This window comes from Bos indicus x Bos taurus, chromosome 17 (assembly GCF_003369695.1).
Source record: "Bos indicus x Bos taurus breed Angus x Brahman F1 hybrid chromosome 17, Bos_hybrid_MaternalHap_v2.0, whole genome shotgun sequence".
Taxonomy (NCBI): domain Eukaryota; kingdom Metazoa; phylum Chordata; class Mammalia; order Artiodactyla; family Bovidae; genus Bos; species Bos indicus x Bos taurus.
Genome location: NC_040092.1, coordinates 9,882,808 through 9,908,054, shown reverse-complemented (window position 1 = coordinate 9,908,054; position 25,247 = coordinate 9,882,808). Strand labels below are relative to the sequence as shown.

Here is a 25,247-nt window from a genome sequence, read left to right as displayed (position 1 = left end):
AGCCGCCGGGGAGCTCGGGGCTCCGGGCGTAGAGGCTGCGCTGTCACATGGGCGGCGGCGACGGGGCCGCATTTAAGCGGCCGGGGGACGGCGCCCGCCTCCAGCGCGTCCTCGGGCTCGGCTCCCGCCGGGCGCCCCGCTCTCTACCCGCCGGGGGCCCAGCGCCGCGCCGCACCGCGCCGCCCCCGCCGGGCCATGCGAGCGCGGGCCCCGCCGCGATGAGCTCGCACATCGCCAAAAGCGAGTCCAAGACGTCTCTGCTGAAGGCGGCGGCGGCGGCGGCGAGCGGGGGCAGCCGGGCTCCCCGCCACGGCCCTGCCCGGGAGCCAGTGCTGCCCAGTCGCCGGCTGCCCGGCCCCTGCCCTGGCACGCCGTCGCCGTCCGGGGACCCCAGTTCGCGGAGGCCCCTGTGCCGGCCGGCGCCGCGAGAGGAGGGCGCGCGGGGGAGCCGGCGCGGGCTCCCCCAGGCGCACTGCAGGCCCCGGGAGGCGCCGCCGGCCGCGGCGTCCCGACCTTCGCCGCCGTCGCCGCTGCCGCCGGCCCGCGGGCGGGATGGGGAGGAACGGGGTCTGTCCCCGGCGCTCGGCCTCCGGGGCTCACTGCGAGCCCCGGGTCGCGGGGACTCCGCTCCAGCCGCCGCGTCCGAGGCAGACCCGTTCCTCCACCAGCTGCGCCCCATGCTCAGCTCCGCCTTCGGCCAGGTAAGGGCCGCGCCTCCCACCCGCTCCCTGGAGAGGCGCTCGGGACCCTGCCGCGACTGCGCGCCCACAGCCCTCCTCCCGCTGCCCGCGGCCCCCCAGGTCACGCTCCTCTGGTCCTCCCGCCGCCTGGCGCCCTAGTCCGCGCGCCGCCTCCTCCCCCGTGCCTGATTCAGCACCCTGTGCGCTGTCCACGCTCCGGGCCTCTTCCGGGCCAGGCACCACCGCTTAGACTCCCTCCACCTGCCAGAACGGGCCAGTCTTGGAAAGGAGCGACCTCCACAAACCGCTTGGAAATTTGCAGGGGTCAAGGAGGGGTGCTCCGAGCAGGTGGCGCCAAACCCACTCTTTTGGCCTCTGACCGAGAAGACCAATGAATGAGCATGGAGTCTGGGGGTCAAGAGAGGGGACTTTGGGGTACACAGCCTTGTCAGGCGATGAGGGACCCTAGCCATTGCTTGTGGTGGCCCCAAAGACCTGGGAAAAGTTAGGAGAACTAAAAAATATGAGAAAAGAGAAGTGTGTGGGTAGACATGGAGGGCTGTAAGAACTATGGCTCAAACTGGAACTTTGAGGGTATTTCAAGGAGGTTGTCATCTAGGAATGCCACAAGGATGGCCGCGGGCAGTTGTCGAGTTGTGAGACGTGGAAGAACACCCAGAGATCCCTGGTCTGAGTTAGTGTGCATTCTAGGGTCAGAAAGGTCGCTAAGGGGTCTCGAGTGGCTCATTTTGTTTCTTTTCTCTGAAGAGCCCCAAGCAGCTGGGCACCTGCCCTTTAGAAATGGCCCCGTAGTCATAATCCAGATCTACAGTTTGAGGCCGTGCTGCTGGGGAGAGAAGCTCAGCAGAAACGGACCTGTGAACTCCCGAGCGAAGCCAGGATTTTGTCTAGTTCCAAGTCCATAATTAAGTTGAACTCGTTGGCACGGCGTGGACACTGTTCTGCGGCAGCCGAGGAGGGGTGTAGTGCATAGATGTGATCAGAGTGTTTGCATGGTGTGTGGGGGATGGAGGGTGGGGGCGGGCCTGTGCGTTTCTGTGCTGGGATGTAGCGTAAAGAAGCCGTTTCAAGCTCCTGGCTTGCCAGGCTGGATCAGAACTCCAAGGAGGCCGTGTGTGTTTTGCTTCAGATGTGCACAGTTCCTTTTCAAAATACTACTCCGCTGCGGCTGATGCCGGTGGAGGTCTGACATGAAGGCGGCTGCACGTAGGCTCGGGTTGCGCGGGGCTGTGGTGGTGGTGTGATAGGGCAGCAGTCTGGCTTTGTTCCTGCCAGGAGCCCTCGTTAGTTGAGGCAGTTGGAAACAGTTTCTCCAGAGTAGAGATGTGGATGCAGAGCTGTGACAGTGCAGCGCTGTGTTGACTGCGGTGGCTTCTGTATGACTGAGGGGGTGTCAGGTGTTAGGGCAGGAGTGGGCTGGCTTGCGAAAGGGATACCGTGCCAGTTGAATCGGTGACAACTATCGGTTGCACTTATCAAATATTTTTTGATCACCTGCTTTGTCCAGGCGTTTGCTGGGCACTATGGAGATGAAAATAGAGAGGGTAGTGGGGTCCTGACTGTTTTGGAGATTAGCAGTCTAGAAGCTTGGAAGCGTAGGTCATTGAGGATCACACACTTTCTGGTTATTTAGTTTGCCAGTGATCCGACTTCGTTCCTAGAAAAGGAGCCCTTTCTTTCCAGCCTTGCAGAATTTGTCTGCCTGGGCCCTTTGTGAGCACAGAGCATTTCAGCTCATGTGCTTTTCTTTCTTCTACTTTCTCAGTCATGAAATGAAGGCTGTTCTCCGTCCAGTGTTCTGAAATGTCACCAGGGTCACCTGAGTCAGGAGAAGCTGGAAGGTCCCATCAAATATTTACTACCTCCCCCTGGAAGCTCTTGCCTCTGGAGCTGCCGACTTTCTCTTTAAAGCTGGGCACATCCAGTCTGGGCTTCCTGCTGATGGCTCTAAGACATCTGCTCCAACGACAACGACAACAATAAAACCCAGCCTGGGACTTTGGGTCAGAGTCTCCAGTCTCCCGCAAAAATTAGTCTTTCTGTCCCTTCTCTCTGCATGGAGATTTCTGTCCTTAGGTCAGAACCAAGAGAAGGGAAATGAGGTTCTGAATATAGAAACTTTCAGATAGGATCTGCTTTGGGCAAAATATAGCCCTAGGGAAATATATTTTTCATGTCTCCCAAGTTCTTCTTTTTTTTAACCTTTGGTGAATCGCTCAACCTCAGTAAACCTATGTTTCCTTATCTGCATATTTGGGATAATCATAGTATCTCAGGTGGTGCAGTGGTAAAGAACCTGTCTGCCAATGCAGGAGACTCGGGTCCAATCTCTGGGTCGGGAAGATCCCCTGGAGAAGGAAATGATAACCTACTCCGGTATTCTTGCCTGGAAAATTCCATGAACAGAGGAGTCTGGCAGGTTACAATCCATAGGGTCCCAAAGAGTCAGACGTGACTGAGCATACACACACAGAGTATCTCAATGGGTTTGGGGCGGAATTAAAGGGGATATGAAGATATACACAGAGCTTGGCCTAGAGCAAGGGTCTATGGATGTTATTATTGTTGTTGTTGACTCACTACCAAGGGCTGTGTCAGAACCTGTTTCCATTTGTAACAGAGTCAGGGAGGGCCAGGGCCCAAAGTGACACTGAGGGTATCAAGATAGACTCCCTCACGAGGGGGAATGGGAATTAGGGTTCTCCCAGTGACCTCACAGAGCATCCTTACTGCCTGCAGGGAGAGCATGTGGTTTTGAGGCTAAGGCGTGGAATGGTGGGTTGGGAGATAGAGCTGAAGATTCCTATTCCAGCAATGTCACTTCCCACTGCTGTGACCTTGGGCCTGTTATTTTCTCTCTCTGGTCTGGGTTTCTTCATCCAGAAATGAGACTAACAACAACAACAAAAAGCTACCTTGCAGAACTCTCATGAGGGTTATACAAGGTTAAGGATGCCAAATGGCCTGGCTCAGAGTGGGTGCTGGAAGAGGGCTCAGGCTTCATTCATGTTATTATTATTATTAATAGAGTGATTGTCAAAATGAGGGCCTGCATAAGGTAGTCTGAAAGCTGTCTCTGAGCCAAGTGAGGAAGGCCACTAAAGGAAGGAGCTGAACAACCAAGGACCTTCCCTGGTATCCTCTTTGTGGCCAGCTAATGGCGCACCACCCAACTGCCTAGAGGGAAGATGTGGTACCAGGCAACTCTTGGCATTGGGTCCTGGAAAACTAATTAAAAATTTTTTCGGCTGCGCAGCATATGAGATTTTAGTTCCTTCACCAGGGATTGAGCCTGCACCCCTGCAATAGGAAGCACACCATCTTAACCACTGAACCATCAGGGAAGTCCAGAAAACTACCCAAAGGATAGTCTTTCTGTTCCTTATTTTAAGTTTGGGAAGAGAAACCTCTTTAGAGGAGGCAAATATGAATAAAACCCATAGATCCGTCCCATCCTTCCCCTTTCTCTAACTATAGGGACATCTCTTCTGATTTGAGTAGGCCAGAACAATTCCTAAACTGCTTTGTGCATAACAGGATCAAAGATACTTAATGTATGAATGAATGAATGATGGGTATCTCCAGCCTCTGGACTTTAGAGTTTCTTAGTTCCCATAGTTAAGATGAGGGAGACAGACCATGACAATTTGGGTCCTAACAGATTCAAGTGCACTAGGCCTGTGTGCCTAGGATGACGGCTCGGGTGTATTACTTACTCCTTCCCGGTCAGGTCACTTCCTACTGCTCTCTTAGAGGGCTGGGAGCCCCTGTGGCCTTTCTCTGGGGCCTGGGAAAGGGGAAGAGAAGGCCCGTTTGTGGTTGACATAGATTATAGATGATACTAGTGTCTTGGTGTCAGTTCGTAGGTTTTGCAGAAGCAACACTGGCACTTTAGATCTCTGTCTAGAGCCCAGTAAAAAATGGACAAAGCCTCTTCTCATTATAAGCATCTTCTCATTATAAGCATCTTCTCATTATCTTATCTCCATAGCAAACTGTGAAATGTAGCATCATCTCCCCCCATTTTAGAGATGAAGAGACAGGCTCAAGAGAGGAGAAGTAGGTTGACCAAAGGTCCCAGAGTAAGTAAAAGGCAGGATTGTGACATGCTGTGTCTCTCCAGTCTGCCAGTGCCACACCATACTGGCTGGTAGAAAGTCACAGAAGTGTGTTTCCTGTTTGTCAGAAGCGTCCACAAAGCACCTCTCAGGTTACAACCCAGCTTTCCCCAAGTGTCTTAACACTGGGCTGCCATCCCAAGTTCAAATGCTGGCGTTAGGACTGCTCAGGGCCCAAAGCCAGCCTCCCTCCTAATCAGGAATAATCAGCAACGGGTTTATCCTTCTCATCCCTCTGATCCTATTATCCCATTCCAGAACTCTAAGTGTGGCTTCCGAAGGCCCAGGCCTGCTGCCACAGTGCACAGGGATGGGAAGGTGGGGGCCATGCAATGTGCTTTGCTCCTTAAGGAAGCCTCCACCATTCAGCCCTTTATAAAATTTTCTGCTGAAGGTCAAGCCATCTTCCTCGTCAAGATCAGTAGCTACTCCTGTCATGCAGAACCACCACCACCCCATCTGTCCAACCTAAAATAGCTTAAGCGAGCTCTGGGTTTGAATCCCAAATCCCTTTCTTCTGTTAAGCCCCCAGGCTACTGTCGGCACCCCCTCTGCTAAAGAAGGATGGGATTTCTTCAAAGTAGGCAGATTTTTCCATAGGGGGAAAAGTCCTGTCTCCTGTCTCCAAGGACAGAAGCAAATCCCAAGGTTGACAAATGGGTGCTGTGTCCTGGACTGGACTGCAGGGGGCAGGAGTCACCAGGTCTGACCTAGTGGGGGTCCTGCTAGACCAAGGCTGCTGGGCAGGGGACAGGGCACCTTCCAGGTGCTGGGCACTGTGCCAAGCCATTTGCAGGTGTGATGTCATTAACTCCTCATAAGTCTTACAGGGAAGGGTTATTAGAGTACCCGTTTTATAAATAAAGAAACCGAGGCTCAGAAAGATGAACAAGTCCTCAAGGTCACATGGTTGGTAGGCAGCAGGGCAAGATTTGAACTCAGGTCTGTCCAACTCCACATGCTGAACTCTTTACCTCTAGATCAGTGGTTCTCAACACTGGCTGGAGGTTAGAATTACCTGGAGTATTAAACAACACCGGTGCCCGGGACTCACCTACACCTATTCCATCAGCATCTTCGGGGAAGTTCCCCGGTGATTCTAGTCTGCAGCCAGCACTGAGAACGCGCCTGGTTCACCCTGTCCGGTCTTTTCATATATCCATCCATTTAGCTCATACAAATTGGGTTTGTACCTTACCTGGAGCCTAACTCATCTCCCCTCTGGGGTCTGTGGTAAGCCCCTAGCTTTTCAAAAGAGTCTGCAAGACTCTAGATTTTGTGTGCAAGTCTTTTTTTTCCTGATCCCCCTACACTAAGATCCCTCTGGCTCATTCTCAGAGTGTTTGTGTTTCCCCTTCATGGCATTGACCTGAACTGTGATTCAGTAAGTTGATAGCTCTTTAGTATCTCCTGCCCCCCTGCTAGAATGTAAGCTCCCTGCAAGCAGTGAAAGTGAAAGTGTTAGTTGCTCAGCCGTGTCCTGACTCTTTGTGACCCCACAGACTGTAACCCTCCAGGCTGCTCTGTCCATGGAATTCGCCAGGTAAGAATACTGGAGTGAGTTGCCATTCCCTTCTCCAGGGGAACTTCTTGACCCAGGAATCAAATCTAAAAACAGGGACTGTGTGTATCTTGTTCCTACAACATTCCAAGAGCCAAGCACATGGGACAAATGATACTTCCTCCTTCCATGTTAATAATTCCTCATTCCAGTACCTGTTCTGCGTCACACACGTCTTATAACCAGGTGAGGGAACTGAGCCCTGCCAGGTGAATGTTCAGAAGCCGGCAGAGCCAGGACTCATCCTAGGCCTCCAGACCCTTCCCTTTCATCTGAGTTCATTGCTCTTCTCACAACCCTGCCTTCACGCTTTGCTTCCAAGAAACAGGTCTTTGAAGAAGGCATTTTTGTTGGCTCTTCCCATACCAGCTCTCCACGCCCCACCCTCCAAGTATCTTCACTCCCCTTTCCTACCCTTTAGACGTCAACAACCTCTCCCCCACCCCAGGCTTCTCCTTGTGTCCCCAGGGGGTGCCCCTCCTCCTCCACATCCCTCTCCGGAGGCCAAACCAGGCTGCTGAATGACTCCCCTGATTAAGCCATTCCATTGCCGTCACTGCTCGGTTGTCAAGAGCCACCCAGGGACCTGCCTTCCCAGTTTCCTGGGAGCTGGCCTGTGGCAGCTTCTGGTCAGCGTCCCCACCCATCTATCCCTAACGGGAGCTCTGATCAGCCACCCAAAACTGGACCAAAAAAAAAAAAAAATTCCTGCGAAAGGACCCTCTCCGGACTGAAACTCAGAGCAGTGCGCGGAAGGGTTTTTCCATCAGGGCCCGGAAGGAGCTTGAAGTTCCAGCCTGTCTCTGGTGCCCCCTGCTGAGAAAAGCAGGGGTGCAGGGAAACGTGGATACAGACTCTCCTGGGTCATCTGGCTCCGGGCTGTAGGTCTCGATGGTGACATCTGAGGCTTGAGATGAATTCACATCAAAGCTGGAACCCGGAGGGACGAGGACTTGCCGGCTACCTAAGAAGTTCCATTCATGGGACTGTGACGATCCCTTTGCAAAGGGCGGCCTCTCTGCTTTGCGCCCCGAGGAAGCCGATGAAAGATGCTCTGTCAGGGTCAGGCAGAGGGTTTGGGAGAAGGTTCGTCGCCCTTGCTCGCTCACGCCTGCTGGGCCAGCACTGCCTCCGTCAGGACCCCCTCAGGGCCGGCTCTTGATTTCCCCTGGGTCGGAAAGACCGCACACGGTGAAGGGAGCCAGCGGAAGGAGCTGCTTTTGGCTCAACTGTGCTTCCAGCCCCGAAGCCTCATCCCATTTCAGTGAGGAGGCAAGTGTGAAAAATGGAGCGTGATGGAGAGTCGTCACAAGATCTCCAGGGCCTCGACTGGAGCCGCCATCTCTCGATCTAGCTGCGATGGCCGGGGGTGATTAAGATGCCTGTTCGTCCCTGGGTGCGTGTGTGTTTGTGTGTGTGTGAGAGAGAGAGAGAGAGAGAGAGAGAGAGAGAGAGAGAGAGGGAGAGAGAGAGAGACTGCACACACAAGGTTGGGAGCTGCGAAGCCCCGTGGATTTGGGGGCCCAAACTAGCCTGCTTCCCCTTCTGGGTCTGCTGGCCTAATTCCCAGCTGCAGCTGCCATTCTGGGCTCCCCTCCCCGAGGCAATCTCCCCGCAGATTTGACAGCGGGAGGGGAGGGGCCGAGGGAAGGGGAGTGAACCGGGAGAGGACTCGGCTGTAATCTCATGTAGCTGATCCCGCAGCCTTCTCCAGCTCGGCTGCCCTCTGCCATCAGCTCTTCAGGCGGTTTTCTCTGTGCCTGCACTCTCCCCTCCTGCCTTCATCTCCTTAAGAAAGTGTCCAGAAAGTTAAACCCACACACACGAACACACACACAATCCACCAAAAAAAAAAAAAATCAGGGAGCAGGAACAGGCAGACGAGTAAGAGAGCACGCGCGCAGGAGAGAGGGCTCAGCCGGTCTTGGAGGAAGCACGGCGCAGGCAGAGGGAGGCTGGGGTTGGCAGGGACCGGGACTCAGGTCTCTTAGCCCCCGGGAGCCTCCTTCATGGACCCAGGGATCCTGAAAGGGGCTGCCTCAGCTTAGGATGGGCAACTGTGTCAAGTCTCCACTGAGAAATCTCTCAAGGAAGGTATGTTTCTGGAGTTCTTAAGACCTGGGGTGGGAGATTGGGGCATCCTGCCACCTGTCCCAGAGGTTGGGGGCGGAGAGGGTGGTTCTGTCTTGGGCCGCTTCCCTGTTCCTGCCTCTGCATTCCTTCCTATCACAGTTGTCTGTGTCCCGGGGCTCTGAGCTGAAGTTGGGACTTAGAGATGCATGGGGGCCTGTGATTGGGAATTTGCATAAGATTTAGGAAAGAAACCATGTAGGGTCCTTAGGATGTGCATGGACAGAATGCCTCGGGATACACAGGATGAGAAGAGGGTTAAGCTGGACTTTGACTCTGCTGCTGGTGGTTCTTTCCCAGCGGTGGAGGAGGGGTTCGTTCATCTCCTCTGAGAGACTCTGACCCTCTCTGGTGGTCTCTAAGGTCTTCAGAGTTGTGGGTTTTGAAGTAGATCCCATTGTTACTGAGAGGAAACAAGCTGGACATCCCCTTCTACCCTTGAGAATTCTTGAGTCAGGTCAGAGACTCACAAATAGGGCCAGTCTGGCTCAGGGCCCCAGGGTTGTTTCCATCGAGAAATGGAGTATACAGCAAAGGTGTCTGTCAATTGCGTTCTGCAGTGGATGCATTGCTTATACACCAGGATAATATCCTTTTGCAAGAATCCCTTTTGGAAAGCAAATAATCATCTTCCTGCAAGCCTGGGCTTACGTCTGAAGGATCTTGCTTTAGGTGGGCTCTGCCTGTATTTCTGGCCCTCTGTAGTCAGGCCGTAGAAGAAATCCACAGATATTTCGTAAAGGAACAAGAAATATGAGGGATGGTTTCCTCCAATTCTTTCATTTTGCAGAGAAGGAACTTGATTGCCACTCAGGTTAAGTGACTTATCCAAGGTCTCAGGTTTGCTAATGGCTCCTCCACCCCCAACCCGTTCCTACCCCCTCTGTTAGTTTGACAGCCTCTCAATTTAGGACATTTCAGGCTTTTCTGCTCATCTTCTTCCTCATTTAGCTAAGCTGCTCACATCAAATTCCTTTTAATCTTCGCTGTTCCTTGGATCTTTCCGAGGGTTGACTGTTTCTTCTGTGCACACCCCCCACCCCCAGTCATCTGTCATCTTAAAGGAGAGTCCATTGCATCAGACGTGGCCTCCACACTGTTGCAGAGAAGTAGAAATGGATCTGAATTAGTCTAGAGGACCATCGGGCGAATGCCCTTTCCCTGAGTTCTGTCCAGACCTTCAAGAGGTGAACTCAAAGAACAAGAGCTGTCCTTCTGTCCTACCCCACCCATGACTCAGACTTCTTAGGTCTCCTCTTTCTAGCCATGTGACCTTGGGTAAGTTATTTGACCCCTGCTGGGTCTCAGTTCCCTGGTCTATCAAGTGGAAATACTAACATCTACCTCCTAAGGTGATTATGGGGCCTAAAGAAAGAGCTGGGATCACTGTCTGGGATGCAGTACTCAGTATATGTTAGCTGGTGTTAATAGCATTAGAATCATAATTTTATGATTCATAATCATAAAATCATATCATCACAATCATAATCATAAATTTTCTGAGAAGGGAGATGAGGAAAAGGAAATAGGAGAGGTTTTGAGTCCATGGAATAAGGCACAAGATCATAGTAGATATTACATTCAATTTCATTAAAAAAATAATAGTAAACATTGCTTTTTCCTGAATATCTACAAGATCTCCAACATCTGTTATCTCATTTGCTCTTTTCCACCGAGTGGTTCTCTTGCCTATTTTCTAGAGAAAGGAACGAGACTCAAAGATAAGAGTGTTCCTGAGATGCCATCGCTGACTGGAAGCAGGGCTGAGATGTAAACCCTGATCTGTGTGAATCTAGAGGCGGGGTTTTGTTTTTAATTTTGCCTCTCTCTTTTTCTCCTGCTGTCAGAGATGTTATTCATAGATTCGTGAACCTGACCGTACAGATCATCTTAGTCCAAATTCCCACTCGCTGGGCAATGCCCTCTCCCACCACATCAAGTGCTTCCTTACTCATCTCCTCCTCCTGTGAATACCTTCGATGAGAGGGAGCACAGTCTTGGCTAGCTTGTGTTGTTAGAAAGCTGTTAGGTCAGGAGGCCCGCTGGTTCCTCCTGTTGCCCTGCCACACTCAGGACATGTCCCCCTGGTGCCAGGAAACATTGTCATCCCATAGGCTGCTGCCCAGTTGGCTTCCTGTGTGGTGACTGGGAATTGGTGATGGAGAGAGGTGGCCTCCTCCAGGCTCTGAGCTGGGCAGAACTGGGCTGTCAGGTACCATCACTGGCCAGGGAAGAACAGCTGCCTTCCGGGGCAACTGGGTGCCAGACTGGGTTAAGATCAAGAGATTCAGTGGAAATTCCCCAGCCATCGCTGGTTCTTGCTTCGTGGGAGCAAATTTTTCTCTGTCCTCCTCACTTCTTTCCTGATTGGCAAATATTCTCCCACTTCTTCTGTAGCCAGAAGTAAATGCCTTCTGGCGCCTAGCATCTCTCAAGTTGCATCATCATCATCGTCGTCATCATCATTGTCATCATCATTGTCATCACCATGGCAACTCCACATATTCGGCTCTTGCCATGCTCTAGGCACTGCGCAACGGCTCAGTTGCCTCTCACAGAATCCTGTGAGTGGCCCTGATCATCCCCCGCTGGACAGAGAAGGAAACCAGAGCCCAGAGAGGTGAAGTGACCTGCCCAAGGTCACACAGGAGCAAGTGGCAGAGCCAGAATTTGTCCCCAAGACTGTCTGAGTCCAAAGCCAGTTATACTCAATCTCCTCTCTGAGTTCCCTGCGGCCTGCTGCCTCCTCCTCCTGGGTGTGCTCCTCTGAGCCAAGTGAGTGAGAGTGAGCCAGAAACAAAAAGGCTGATTCTCTGCAAAAATCTCTTCTGAGATTATAACTGGGGCTTAACCACAGTTGACTCCCTGGCTCCCTCTGTCCAGAAGGTCTCTCTGGTCCTGCCCTCATTCTAGCCAGGTCCCTGTAGCCTGTGAGAGTGGCCGAGGCTCTGAACCTCTTTTGGTCATCAAACCAGAATGGACCCTGATCACCCCTCAAGTTCTAAGACTACCCAGGGTGACCCTTATTGCACTCCCTGAACTCGGGCCTTGCACTGAGGTCCCGTACCTTGGGTCTGTGTGGCTGCTTGCCCTTAGAGGAACCAGAAAATGGCTCCTTCCTCTCTAGGCCTGGAAGAAGTTTAGAAGTTGGACACGAGTCTAGACTGTAGTCCCACACTGTGGGGCTTTGAGGAGAAGGAGCATGAGGACAGGGCGAGATGTGGGAGACTGCTCTGCTTGTCCACCTGGGAGGGCAGGTTACCCCTTGGGTCTTAGCGTCTTCTCCTGAGTGTGACCTTCTTGGAGCTGGAGGAAACTGACAGGAAGAGGATGCAGCAGAATGGATGTGTGGGACATGCAACTCTGGGGTCCCTGGACAGAGGCAGCCCTCTAAGTTTTCACTGCTCTTTCCTTGGAAGGTTTGGCTCCAGCTCCTTACTCTGGGGGTGGAGGCATGCGAGCTGGGGGCTGAAGGCAGACCACCCCGACCTAGGGGGATGCTGGGCATCCTGGCGGGGAGGCTGGGCTAGGAGAGAATGTTGTGTCTGGACGCTGCTGTTGTCCTAAGGGGACGGTCTGTGGGCAGTGCTGACTTTTTATAGCTGCATGGGAACCATCAGGGAGGAGGATGGGTTGGCCGGGGCCAGGGAGCACGGCTATATTTGGTCAGCACAGAGGGCCTCTGCCTCAGCCTCCAGAGGTCTCTGGACCAGGCACGGAGCCAGCAAAGGAGGGAGGGACGAGGAGGATTGCTGATGGGAGACAGCGTCTAGTCTTGAGGCCACAAGCTGGGTGGAAGCTGACCGACAGAAGTGCTTTGTTTACCCCACCCAGTGCTTTAAATCGGAAGGTCTGGCAAAACCAGGCTGGAGTTACGTCATGCTGTCCCTTCAGAGGGGATGCAGAGCATCCATCTTACCCCAGGCCCCGCCTCTCACACCTGCCTGCTTTATTTCTGTTTGCCATGGCCCCTGTGTCCAGCTGTCACGCTCTGCTGCCAGCTCTGATGGTCCTCGCTACCCTCCAGTGGGTTCCAGCAGGGGTAGGATCAGAGGTCCATTGGGGAGCTTAGCCCTGAGGATTGTGCTGGGATGTTGGGAGTATCTTAGGAAAGGACATTATTCCCTGAATGAACAGAAGCCTCCCTCTGCCTGCTCCTCTCTCTGAGCTTCTGTTTGCACACAAGGGTGTGTTTCTATGCATGTGTGAGTATGTGTGTGTGTGTGTGTGTCTGCAGGTGTGCCACACAGTGGGTATCACACCCAGCTCTTCCTGGAGCATCTATTTTGGCCAAAGATCCGGGACTCCGTCTGTCGGACCAGTTTGCCGCCTGCCCCCCGTGCATCCTGAGGGCTCTTTGCACCCTGGTGTTTGCCTCTCAAGGTCTTCTCTTGAGAAGGGCCCCTTCTAGGACTGGGAGCCAGGCTGGGGCCTGGAGGACTCAGCTAGGCCAGAGAGGTGACACCTTGCCTCTGTTTTGTATTTGCTTGGTGCTGGCTGAAGATGCGCCAGGAGGAGACCAGCTACACGGTGGTGCAGACAAGCGAGGAGGGCCTGGCGGCCAGCGGCGAGCTCCCTGGACCACTCCTGATGCTGGCTCAGAACTGCGCGGTCATGCACAACCTGCTGGGCCCGGCCTGCATCTTCCTGCGTAAGGGCTTCGCGGAGAACAGGCAGCCTGTACGTAAGTTGGCCCCGGTGGAGCCGTGTTCGACTTGGCTTCACGGGGCATGAGGAAGGAGGTGCTGAGAAGAAGAGGGGCTCTGTACACAGTGGTGTGCATCCCCCGGCAGACGCACCTCACACCCTCAACTTGTGAACCTGACCCCCAGAGTTTCCCACTCATGGCTGCAGAGCCCTGGTGAGTCCACATCCACCAGCAAAAAAATAATAGTAGAAGCTATAGTTGGGGTTTGGGTTTTTTTTTTTTTTTTTTTTTGAGCACTTAATATGTGCCAGGCACTGTGCTCAGTGCTTTGGTGCTTAAGCCTCAGAGCAACCCCAGGAGGTAGGTACTATTATCTTCCCCATCTGCAGATGAAGAAATTGAGTTGGAGAGTGTAACATGCTCAAAGTAACAGCTGGTGGGCATTAGCGGTAGGATTCAGACTCAGGGAGCCTGCCTCAAGGGCCCCCTGTCTTCTGAACAACAGTACTGAATGCACGGCACCAACCACTAGAACTTTCTATGATGATAGAAACATTTTCCTAATTAGTACGGCCCTCTACAGTAGCCACTAGCTCTTGAAATGTGGCTAGTGCAACTGAGGAAGTAGATTATTAATTTTCTTTGATTCCAATTCCAATTTAAATTGTCACACGTGGCCACTGCCTTGAACGGCCTCTCGTACGTATCTGAACAGTCACAGAGAGGAGGGTATTGATGATGTTATAGATTCAAACATCGGTAGGTTTATTGAATGGTGGTGGTTGAGTTGCTAAGTTGTGTCCGACTCTTGCGACCTGATGGACTGTAGCCCACCAGGCTCCTCTGTCCATGGAATTTCCCAGGGAAGAATGTTGGAGTGAGTTGTCATTTCCTTCTCCGGGGTTTATTGAATGCCACCTGCTAAACACTTTACGTATCTTGCCTCACAGATGCTAACAAAGACCCTGTAAGGTGGTTTCTGGTATTAACCCATTTTACAGATGAGGAATCTGTGGCTCATACAGTGGAAATGACCTGTCCAACGTCCTACATCTAGGAAGCAGCAGATCCGGGCTTTGTCCTTGAGTCCATCTGACTTTAGAGGCCAAACTCATCCCTCGACTGCATAAGTTGGGGAGTGAGGGCCGTGGTGGGCTCTGTTCCCACCTGACCCCCTGAATCGGTGTTCATGGTTTCCCTGTCATGTCAGTGAGCATCCCTGGCTCTGTTCCACATCCCCCGCCACTCTGCCCTGGGGAGCGTGTGATTCAGGGACCAGCCACCAGGACTCAGCCGGACCAGCTCTGGCCACAGGCACATGGCAAAGGGGTACTGGCTTTTCTGCACCCTGGTTCTGGGTTTATAAGAAGCAGAGAGGGGGCTGCAGAGCTGATCCTGGAGATGTGAGAGGCTGCAGGGTGGGAAGGGACTTGTCGCCTCTCCTAGTGAGCATACCCTGCATGTGTGTGTACATGCATATTCTCGCTGATGCTTTCACTTATGGGGGGTACCAGGCATTGAGAAAATGCCAGGGGTGGTCACTCAAGATCCCAGTCTGACTAAGAACAGCTAGTAGGGATAGAGGTAGGAATGGGTAGGTGTTAGAGAGAGTGACAACCCCTCCCTGTGCATGGTGACAGGCTTTTTAAGTGGAAGTCCTTTCAGTCATCTCACAGAGACACACAGCTTCAGCTAGAAATGCTGCTGGCAGGACCTGGGAGCCTGCAGACTACTCATGCCAAGTTCATGTACACTCTCAGCATGGTCCTGCCATGTATGGCCCCTTCCAAGAGCCGAGTCCTTCCTGTGCAGCTGGTGGTCCTGCAAAATGTTGCTCAACAGCCCCTTTCTAGAAGATTCCCGGGTTTTCTGGCATTGGGATCCCTTGCCCTGGGGCCAGTTTGGAGCAGGTGGGCAGCAACTTCTCACCTGCCCTGGCCCAGTGGGCTAGAACAACCTGTGTGCACAGCTATGGCACGCCCACATGTCTGTTTCCCTGAATGGTTTACCCACACCTGGTGTGCGCTTCCTCAGGACGGGCACACCCTGCCCCTTTGGGCAGGGAGCTATGACATATGGGCAGGATGAGCACTGTGGACCAGTTTTGGAGCCTGCTAGGCATGTCCAGCTGGGCACCGCATCCATTTCATGCCAGTCTGTTTCTCTCCTGGGCAGGCCTGAGGCAGCTGGCACGTCACCAGCCGGAGCCTGCCCTCTGCTCCCTCCGGGCCCACTCTTTGGAGACTTCTCTGCCATCTGTTCGGATGCCTCACCCTGGGGCTTCCTTGACTCCCCAAGGAGACCTGGGCACTGCTTGAGGCTGGAGACGTGTACTTTGGACCCTGGCAGCCGCCAGAGGCACTGGCAGCCCCCAGGGTCCTATGCTGTGTCCTGTGACGGGGCAAGGTCTGCGATGGGAGCCCAACTGGAGAAGGTGGGGCGGTGCCCAGGAAGCAGGGCGCAGCCCTAATCCTGCCTCCACTCCTGCTCCTTCTCTTCCTCCCTCTTGTGCGCCTGTCTGGACCCCACTCTCCCTCTCCCAGCCTCTTGCTTCTCCCATTGCGCCCCCTCAGCCCCTCTTCTCCCCCACTCTTCCTGGTTTCACTGGGCATGTGTGTGTGCATGCTCAATCATGTCCGACTCTTTGCGACCCCATGGACTGTAGCCCTCAAGGTCCTCTGACTATAGAATTTTCCAGGCAAGAATACTGGAGTGGGTTGCCATTTCCTTCTCCAGGGGATCTTCCCAACCCAAGGATTGAACCAGCGTCTCGTGTCCCTGCACTGGCAGGCGGGTTCTTTACCAACTGAGCCACTGGGGAAGCCTTTGGTTTTATTGGGTAGAGCCCTCTTCTGCCTGTTGGAATCCTTCCAATAACCCTATTTTATTTACAGGTTTTGGCCTCCAGATCAGCTCTGTTCCTTGACCACATGCTTGTGTCTGGAATAAGGGGTTAGGGGTGCAGAGGTTCTGGGCCGTGGAAGGGGCTTCTGGCTCCCTGGCCTCTCCCATGTGTGTTGGACAAGTGGGGCTGCACTTTTCCCCTCCAGGACATGGTCCAGGCACACCTCCGCTGCTGCCCATCACCTCCCAGCCAGTGCCTGCTGCCACTGGGATGGCCCTCAGCTGGGCACTGGATGACTTCCGGGCCCCTCCCAGCTGCTAATGGCACATGTTCTTTTGTTTCAGGACAGATCTCTGCGGCCAGAGGAGATTGAAGGTGAGACCTGGCCTCTTAGAGGAGGGTGTTGCTCAGCCATCCAGGAAGATGAGGGGAGGGAGGTGGGTGGGAAGAGGGGCAGAGACGTCTTGGCTTCCTGTGAACAGGGTCTGGTGCAGGGCCAGGCATCCTCTGGGGAGCCGGGCGTTGGAGGAATGCATGAGTCGATGGGTCCCTCGGGGCCGCCTCTGCCCTGGAGACTCTGCGGGTCCTCCCCCTGCACCACGTTCACCTTCCTTCTCTTCCCCAGAGCTCAGGGAGGCCTTCAGAGAATTTGACAAGGACAAAGATGGCTACATCAACTGCCGAGACCTGGGTAACTGTATGCGCACCATGGGCTACATGCCCACCGAGATGGAGCTCATCGAGCTGTCTCAGCAGATCAACATGAACCGTGAGTCCCTCCGCCAGGCACCCCCTTCCCTCCCTGGCCTCGCCCTTGCTGTCCTCTGCCTGGGTTCAAGTTCTGAGCTCCCCCTTCTTCCTAGCTCTGTGACCTGCAGGCAAACCACTTACCCTCCCTGTGCCTGCCTCAGTTTCTTCACCTGTAAAATGAGGGGTGGAATGGGGAGTTAACTGGGGGTATGTTTATTTATTTATTGTTTTTTCTTGGCTTATTTATTCATTCATTTTTTTGGGAAACAGCTTTATCGAGATATTCATATATCATACAGTTGACTCACTTAAAGCCTTCCCTTCAGGGACTTCTGTGGTGGTCCAGTGGTTAGGACTCCTTATTCTCACTGCAGGGGGCATGGGTTTGATCCCTGGTTGGGGAATTAAAGTATAGAATTCAGTGTCTTTTAGTATATTCAGAGTTGTGCAACCATCACCCCAATCAACTTTAAAATATTTTCATGCCCCCTCCACCAAAGAAGTCCTATACCACTCTGCCATCACCCCCAAGTCCCTCCCCAGCCCTGGGCAAGCACTAAGCAGATTTGCCTATTCCGGGCATTTCTTTTTTTGAGTTGAAGTGTGGTTGATTTACAGTATTACATTCAGGTGTACAGCATAGTGATTCCAAATTTTTATAGATTATACTGTATTTAAAGCTATTGTAGAATATTGGCTCTATTCCCTGTGCTGTACAATATACTCCTATGGCTTTTTTATTTTCCACAGAGTAGTTGACATCTCTTAATCCCCAGCCTCTATGTTGCCCCTCCCCCAACCCCCCTTTCTCACTGGTGACTGCTGGTTTGTTTTCTGTATCTGTGAGCCTGTTTCTCTTTAGGGGACATATTTTATTTTTTAAAAAATTATTTATTTATCTTGGCTGTGTTGGGTCTTTGTTGCTACTTGCAGACTCTCTCTAGTGCGTTGAGCAGGGGCTACTTTCTGGTTGCCGTGTGTGGGCTTCTCGTTGCGGTGGCTTTTCTTGTTGCAGAGCATGGGCTCTAGAGCGCGAGCTTCAGTAGTTGTGGTGCACGGGCTCAGCTGCCCCATGGCAGGTGGGACCTTCCCAGACCAGGGATCATGTCCCCTGGATTGGCCGGTGGGACTCCCAACCACTGGACCACCAGGAAAGAAGTCCCTAGACACTGTTGAGCTGTAATATTCTAAACAGCCCAATAATCAATACCTGGCACTCAGTAAGACTTGAACAGAGGACGCTATCATTATTGTGTTTTTCTCTGTCTCCCTTTGGGTTCTCCCAGGAGCAGACCAGGAGACAAGGGTTTGAGTGTGCAGTTTACTTAGTAGGGGCAGGACAGAGTCGATAGAGAGTAGGGAGGCAGGAGGGTGAAGACAGGGCACCAAGGCAGAAGGCACTCGAGGAGCTGCCACTGTGGGTGATCGAGCTCAGGGTGCTGGTGTCGAAGGCCCACATGGAGCTGTCTCTCGGGCTGGGTATTTATCCCCCAAGCTCAGTCACCGGCTGCAAGTGTTGTGAGCAGGCCCCAGGGGCAGGTCTCCTGTATTTCCACCCTCTGAAGGCTGGTTGGAAGGTGAGTTCCACTTGCACAGTGAGGGAGAGAGGGGGGCAAGTGCGCCAGGCGCTCATGACTCCTGCTTCCCTCTCAGTCTTTCTGTGTGTTTGTCTCTGTCTCTCTCCTGCTCTGAAATTCTTTGCCTATCTCTGTGACCTCATGTTTCTTTCTCCCCTCTGTACCCCTGTCCAGTTCCTGACTTGTTCCTTTAGTTAGCCCCCGGCCACTCCTCTGAGCTCTTTTGCGATAACCCCCCTGTCCATGGTCACTTCTCTGTCCTCATCTGGCCTCTGCTTTTACCCTGGGCCTGTCGCTGGGAAGGTCAGGGAGGGCTGAAAGCTCCCCTGGTTGTCTAGTTGGAGGTGGGCGGTAGTTAGATGGATGACCTAGCCTGTTCCTCTGTCCCCAGTGGGTGGCCACGTGGATTTTGATGACTTTGTAGAGCTAATGGGACCTAAACTCCTGGCGGAAACGGCAGATATGATTGGAGTAAAGGAACTGCGAGATGCCTTCCGAGAGGTGAGTGGTGGACAGTGGACAGGCGGGGCAGGGGGACTTGTTAGAATTCCCAACCTGAACGGAGACTGGACCTCTGGATCCCACCCCAGGGGAAGAAGCTTGGACAGAGAGGCACTCTGGGGAAAGGGTCGGGGGGGACAATGATGCTGAAGAAGGGGTTCAACCTTGGGATCTGCTTCTGACAGACTTTCTGTTGTAGCAACTCTTCCCTCCTTCATGCCCTCTCTAGTTTGACACCAATGGTGATGGGGAGATAAGCACCAGTGAGTTACGAGAGGCCATGAGGAAACTCCTGGGTCATCAGGTGGGACATCGAGACATAGAAGAGATTATCCGGGACGTGGACCTCAATGGGGATGGACGAGTGGACTTTGAAGGTAGGCGGGTCTTGAGAGTGAAAGAAGAACCAAGACAGGAGTGGGCATCCACAGAGAGCACCCCTCCACATGTGAGTCCACCATGCAGTCATCAATCTGCCCCAACTTCTCATCCCCTTACCCTTCCATCCTTCCACCCCTCTAATCCATTGTCTGTTCCTACACCCATCCATCCATCCATCCATCTTTCCAGATCTCTCTTTCCATGTGTTCATCCATCTGTCTCTTTTTCTGTCCAGGTGCCTATTTATCCACTAATGGATCTCCAAATAATTATCCATAGAATCATTTACCTGTGGCCTTACCTAGCCATCCAGGCATCTATTCATTCTGTACATTCACCCATGCCTCCATCTACCCGTATACCTCCTCCCATCTATCCATGCATCAACGTCCATTCACACATTTATTCTCTACCCGTCCGCCGGTATCTCCACCCGTACTCCCATGGACCTGTTGGTTGTGTGCACAGGCCTTTCCCCATCTGTATCCATCGAATCACCCGTCTGTCCACTCCTGTGTCCCTCTGCCCCCACTCATCTCATTCCATGTCTACTGGCCCACCTTCTCCTGTATCCATCCATGGAGTTATTTTCTGAACACCACATTCCTCAACCTGACACTCAGACCCCTTAAGATCTATCCACAACTCACCTCTCTGGCCACAGCTTTCACCATTCCTTCACTCACACTCCACCTTAAAACCACAGGTGATCCAAAAGCCTGCCAAGCTCTCATTTGATTACACTATTCTTTTTGTCAGGATGCCTTGTATTCTATTCTTCCCTGGGGTTAAAGTCTATTCCATCTTTAAGACCCAGCAGTGGGGCCACTTCCCTCCGTCCCCAGACTGAGCTTCCTCTTTTCTGGGCTTTCACAGCACCTCAGGCTTACCCTCGTTCTTCACACTGGCCCCTAAGCGCTAGTTATATCTCCACTGAATTCTGAACTTTTGGAGAAAAGAGGAACCCTACTTACTTTATCTCTGAGATTCCCACAGAACTCAGTACCTGACACATAGCGAATGCTCAGTAAAAGTGTTTTTAAAATAGTAATAATCATAATTAGTGATCATCCTAACTGTACATGCTCTATACAGTCAGCAAAAACAAGACTGGGAGCTGACTGTGGCTCAGATCATGAACTCCTTATTGTAAAATTCAGACTTACATTGAAGAAAGTAGAGTAAACTACTAGACCAGGTATGATGTAAATCAGATCCCTTACGATTATATAGTGGATGTGACAAATAGATTCAAGGGATTAGATCAGATAGAGTGCCTGAAGAACTATGGACAGAGGTTCATGACATTGTACAGGAGGCAGTGATCAAGACCATTCTCAAGAAAAAGAAATGCAAAAAAGCAAAATAGTTGTCTGAGGAGGCCTTACAAATAACTGTGAAAAGAGAAGCAAAAGGCAAAGGAGAAAAGGAAAGATACACCCATTTGAATGCAGAGTTCCAAAGAATAGCAAGGAGAGATAAGAAAGCCTTTCTCAGTGATCAATGCAAAGAAATAGAGGAAAATAATAGAATGGGAAACACTAGAGATCTCTTAAAGAAAATTAGAGATCCCAAGGGAACATTTCATGCAAAGATGGGCACAATAAAGGACAGAAATGGTATGGATCTAACAGAAGCAGGAGATATTAAGAAGAGGTGGCAAGAATACACAGAAGAACTATATAAAAAAGGTCTCCATGACCCAGATAACCACAATGGTGTGATCATTCACTTAGAGCCAGACATCCTGGTGTGTGAAGTCAAGTTGGCCTTAGGAAGCATCACTATGAACAAAACTAGTGGAGGTGATGGAATTCCAGCTGAGCTATTCCAAATCCTAAAAGATGATGCTGTGAAAGTGCTGCACTCAACATGCCAGCAAATCTGGAAAACTCAGCGGTGGCCACAGGACTGGAAAAGATCAATTTTCATTCCAATCCCAAAGAAAGATAATTCCAAAGAATGTTCAAACTACCACACAATTACACTCATCTCACACGCTAGCAAAGTAATGCTCAAAATTCTCCAAGCCAGGCTTCAACAATACATGAACCATGAACTTCTAGATGTTCAAGCTGGATTTAGAAAAGGCAGAGGAACCAGAGATCAAATTGCCCACATCTGTTGGATCATGGAAAAAGCAAGAGAATTCCAGAAAAACATCTATTTCTGCTTTATTGACTATGCTAAAGGCTTTGACTGTGTGGATTACAACAAACTGTGAAAATTTCTTAAAGAGATGGGAATACCAGACCACCTGACCTGCCTCCTGAGAAATCTGTATGCAAGTCAACAAGCAAGAGTTAGAGCCAGACATGGAACAACAGATTGGTTCCAAATTGGGGAAAGAGTACGTCAAGGCTGTATATTGTCACCCTGTTTATTTAACTTCTAAGCAGAGTGCATCATTGCAAAATGCCAGGCTGGATAAAGTTCAAGCTGGAATCAAGATTTCCAGGAGAATTATCAAATACCTCAGATACGCAGATGATGCCATCCTTATGGCAGAAACTAAAGAGCCTCTTGATGAAAGTGAAAGAGGAGAGTGAAAAAGTTGGCTTAAAGCTCAACATTCAAAAAACGAAGATCATGGCATCCGGTCCCATCACTTCATGGCAAATAGATGGGGAAACGATGGAAACAGTGACAGACTTTCTTTTCTTGGGCTCCAAAATCACTGCAGATGGTTACTGTAGCCTTGAAATTAAGAGACGCTTGCTCCCTGGAAGGAAAGTTATGACCAACCTAGACAGCATATTAAAAAGCAGAGACATTACTTTGCCTACCAAAGTCCATCTATTCAAAGCTATGGATTTTCCAGTAGTCATGTATGGATGTGAGAGTTGGATCATAAAGAAAGCTGAGCGCCAAAGAATTGATGCTTTTGAACTGTGGTGTTGGAAAAGACTCTTGAGAGTCCCTTGGACTGCAAGGAGATCCAACCAGTCCATCCTAAAGGAGATCGGTCCTGAATATTCATTGGAAGTACTGATGCTGAAGCTGAAACTCCAATACTTTGGCCACCTGATGTGAAGAACTGACTCATTGGAAAAGATCCTGATGTTGGGAAAGGTTGAAGGCAGGAGGAGAAAAGGATGACAGAGGATGAGATGGCTGGATGGCATCACTGACTCAATGGACGTGAGTTTGAGTGAACTCTGGGAGTTGGTGATGGACAGGGAGGCCTGGCGTGCTTCGATTCATGGGGTTGCAAAGAGTCGGACACGACTGAGCGACTGAACTGAACTGAACTGAACATTTATTATGTACCAGTCACTGTACTAAGTACCTTTACATGTATTATGCCATTTAATTTTTACAATGACTCCAGGGACTGCACTATTATTACCTCATGTTACAATTGAGTAAACTGAGCCTCAAAGAAGTAAGATAACTTGCTTCTCTTACAGAGAAGCAGAGCTGGGTCATGAACTCAGGCCTGGAATCTCAGCCATTCCATACATTATACTGTTCATGACAGCATCCAAGGCACCATGGGATACAGGGGGAAAAAAAACACAGCAAAACACTGATTCTAAACTCCATGCACTTGCATGCTGAGCAGAAAGGCAAGATAAACATGAGCTAGACTGTGAATATGTCCAGAACACAAAGGCTGGGAGGCCTTTTCTGAGGCCTTCAAGGTCCCAGATCTTCATCTTGATCTTCAAGGTCAGGAGAGTGTGGCAATGGAGAGGCTTGGCTACCAAAGGCTTGGCTACCACCAGAGCTGAACATTTCAGGTACCCTGCGTCCAGGTAGTGACCGCCATAGATGACAGCTCTTCCCTGAAAGCCCAGTATCTCCCATTCATTCTACCAGCATGTGTTGTACACCAGCTGTGTGCCAAGACCTGATCCCCACCTTGAGGAGCCCATGACCAGCAAGGAAAAGAGAAGCCGGCAGTACAGTCCATGCCATTTGGGGGAAAGTACAGCAGGCTGTTGCGTACAGTGGGGGCACCTTTGCCAAAGTGGCAAGGATTAAGGAAGGCTTCCTGGAGGAGGCTGTAAGTAAGCAGAGCCCTAAGAGACAAGTAGGAGTCACCAGGTGAAAAAGAAGGAAGAGATATTTGCCTTATGGAATTGAAAACTCATATCTACACAAAAACCTACAAACAGATTTACTGTTTATAGCAGCCTTACTTATAATTGCCAAAATTTGGAAACAACCAACATGCCCTTCACTAGGTGAATACATAAATAAAACTATGGTATACCCAGGCAATGGAATATTATGCAGTGTTGGAAAAGAAATGTGCTATCAAGTGATGAAAAGACATGGAAGAAACTTAAATGCACAGTTAGCGAAAGAAAATCTGAAAAGGTTGCATACTCTGTGATTCCAACGATATGACATTCAGGAAAAGGCAGAACTATGGAGACCGGAGACAATGGAAAGATCAGTGGTTGCCAGGAGTTGTTCGTGGCAGGAGGGATGAATAGGGGGAACACAGAGGATTTTTAGGCAAGTAAAACTATTCTGTGTGATACTATAATAGGGATACATGTCATTATACATTTGTCCAAACCCATAGAGCCTCCAGGCCTTCCCAGGTGGTGCTCGTGGTAAAGAACCTGCTTGCTGATGCAGCAGACTCAGAGAGGCGGGTTTGATCCCTGGTTGGGGAAGATCCCCTGGAGGAGGGCATGGCAACCCGCTCCAGTATTCTTGCCTGGAGAATCCTCATGGACAGAGAAGCCTGGGGGACTACAGTCCATAGGGTCATACAGAGTTGGACACGACTGAAGCGACTTAGCACATGCATACGCACAGAGAGTCTCCAACACCAAGGATAAATCCTAATGTAACCATGGACGTGGGGTAATAATGATGAGTCAAGATAGGTTCATCTGTAAGCAACATCCTACTCTGCTCAGGGATGTTGGTGATGGAGGAGGCTGTGTATGTGTGTGTGTGTGTGTGTGTGTGTGTATAGAGGCAGGGGGTAGATGGAAAAATCTGGACTTCCTGCTCAATTTTGCTGTGAACCTAAAACTGCTCTAAAAAACAAAGTCTAGTTAAAAGAGAAGGGAGCGGGACAGGTTGCAGGAAAGCTAAGACGGGAGGGGAGGGGGAAGTCAGCTCCACCTCCATGGAGTTGAACTTCGTGGTGGGAGGTGAGTAGTGACAGGTGAGGCTGGAGCTGTCAGCTGGGGCCAGAACAGGAAGGCCTTGGGGTTGTGCCCATTGTCCTGTGGGGACCATGAGAGGTTTGAAAGGGTCACACGTACAGATAGAAAGATCCTGCTGGCTGCTGCAAAGAAGAGGGATTGGAAGATGCTGGATGGGGGACCTCCCTGGTGGTTGGGGCAGCTAGGATTCCATGCTCCCACTGCAGGGAGCCTGGGTTCAATCCCTGGTCAGGGAACTAAGATCCTGCATGCCACGTGGTGGGTGAGACCAAAAAGAAAAAATTCCGGATCGACACTGGGGACCAGCACGGGTCAGAGATGGTGGCCACAGACCGGGAGGGAGGCATCAATCTGAGGAAGGTGAGGCGCAGTGTCCTGGACCCTGACTGCTGCTTTCTCCCCACCCCCGCCCATCCCACCCGCCCCCACTGCAGAGTTTGTCCGGATGATGTCCCGCTGAGGCCGCCAGGGCCCCTCCAGGACCGCCAAACTCCGCGGGGCGGGAGAAGAAGAGCCTGAGCTCGCCTCACCCTGCCGCCGCCGCCACCGCCGCCGCCGCCGCCCAGAGCCCAGGATGTACTGGCGGACGGGGCCTGCCTGCACCCCGGGGAGGTGCCCACCCCGGACCCCCACCCCTCCGCACTGTGAAAAAGACTCACGACTCTTGCAACTGGAAAGGGGGGTGGCGCCCGCCAACGAGGAGGCCACCATGCCAGGCCGGCAGAGGTCAGGCCGGGCGCCGAGTGCCAGGGACCAAGCCGCTGCTGGCTGGGGTCGGGGGGCCCACACAGCATGTCTGCCCCAGGGCAGAGCCTCTCACCACCTTCCTTAGCTCTGTGCCCGTTCCAGCTCGCCTCAGCCCTGTTATCTCAGAACCAATAAAAATATTTCCAAGAGGAA

The 25,247-nt window shown here is 51.8% G+C and overlaps 1 protein-coding gene across 3 annotated transcripts; it reads left to right on the top strand.

Annotated features, from left to right (window-relative positions):
• The first annotated feature begins 47 nt into the window (after positions 1-47).
• On the top strand, positions 48-25,247 carry CABP1 (calcium binding protein 1). Of its 3 annotated transcripts, none has more exons than XM_027566564.1 (7): positions 7,101-7,749; positions 13,014-13,190; positions 16,348-16,378; positions 16,629-16,772; positions 18,722-18,831; positions 19,061-19,208; positions 24,782-24,807. In XM_027566564.1, exons 2-7 carry the CDS (start codon positions 13,014-13,016, stop codon positions 24,805-24,807), a joined length of 636 nt encoding a protein of 211 aa, XP_027422365.1. In that variant the 5' UTR covers positions 7,101-7,749. The 3 variants fall into 3 exon arrangements, with proteins under 3 accessions (XP_027422362.1, XP_027422365.1, XP_027422363.1); XM_027566562.1 differs by lacking the exon at positions 7,101-7,749 and adding an exon at positions 7,840-8,474; XM_027566561.1 differs by lacking the exons at positions 7,101-7,749; positions 13,014-13,190 and adding an exon at positions 48-701 and having other exon boundaries at positions 24,782-25,247.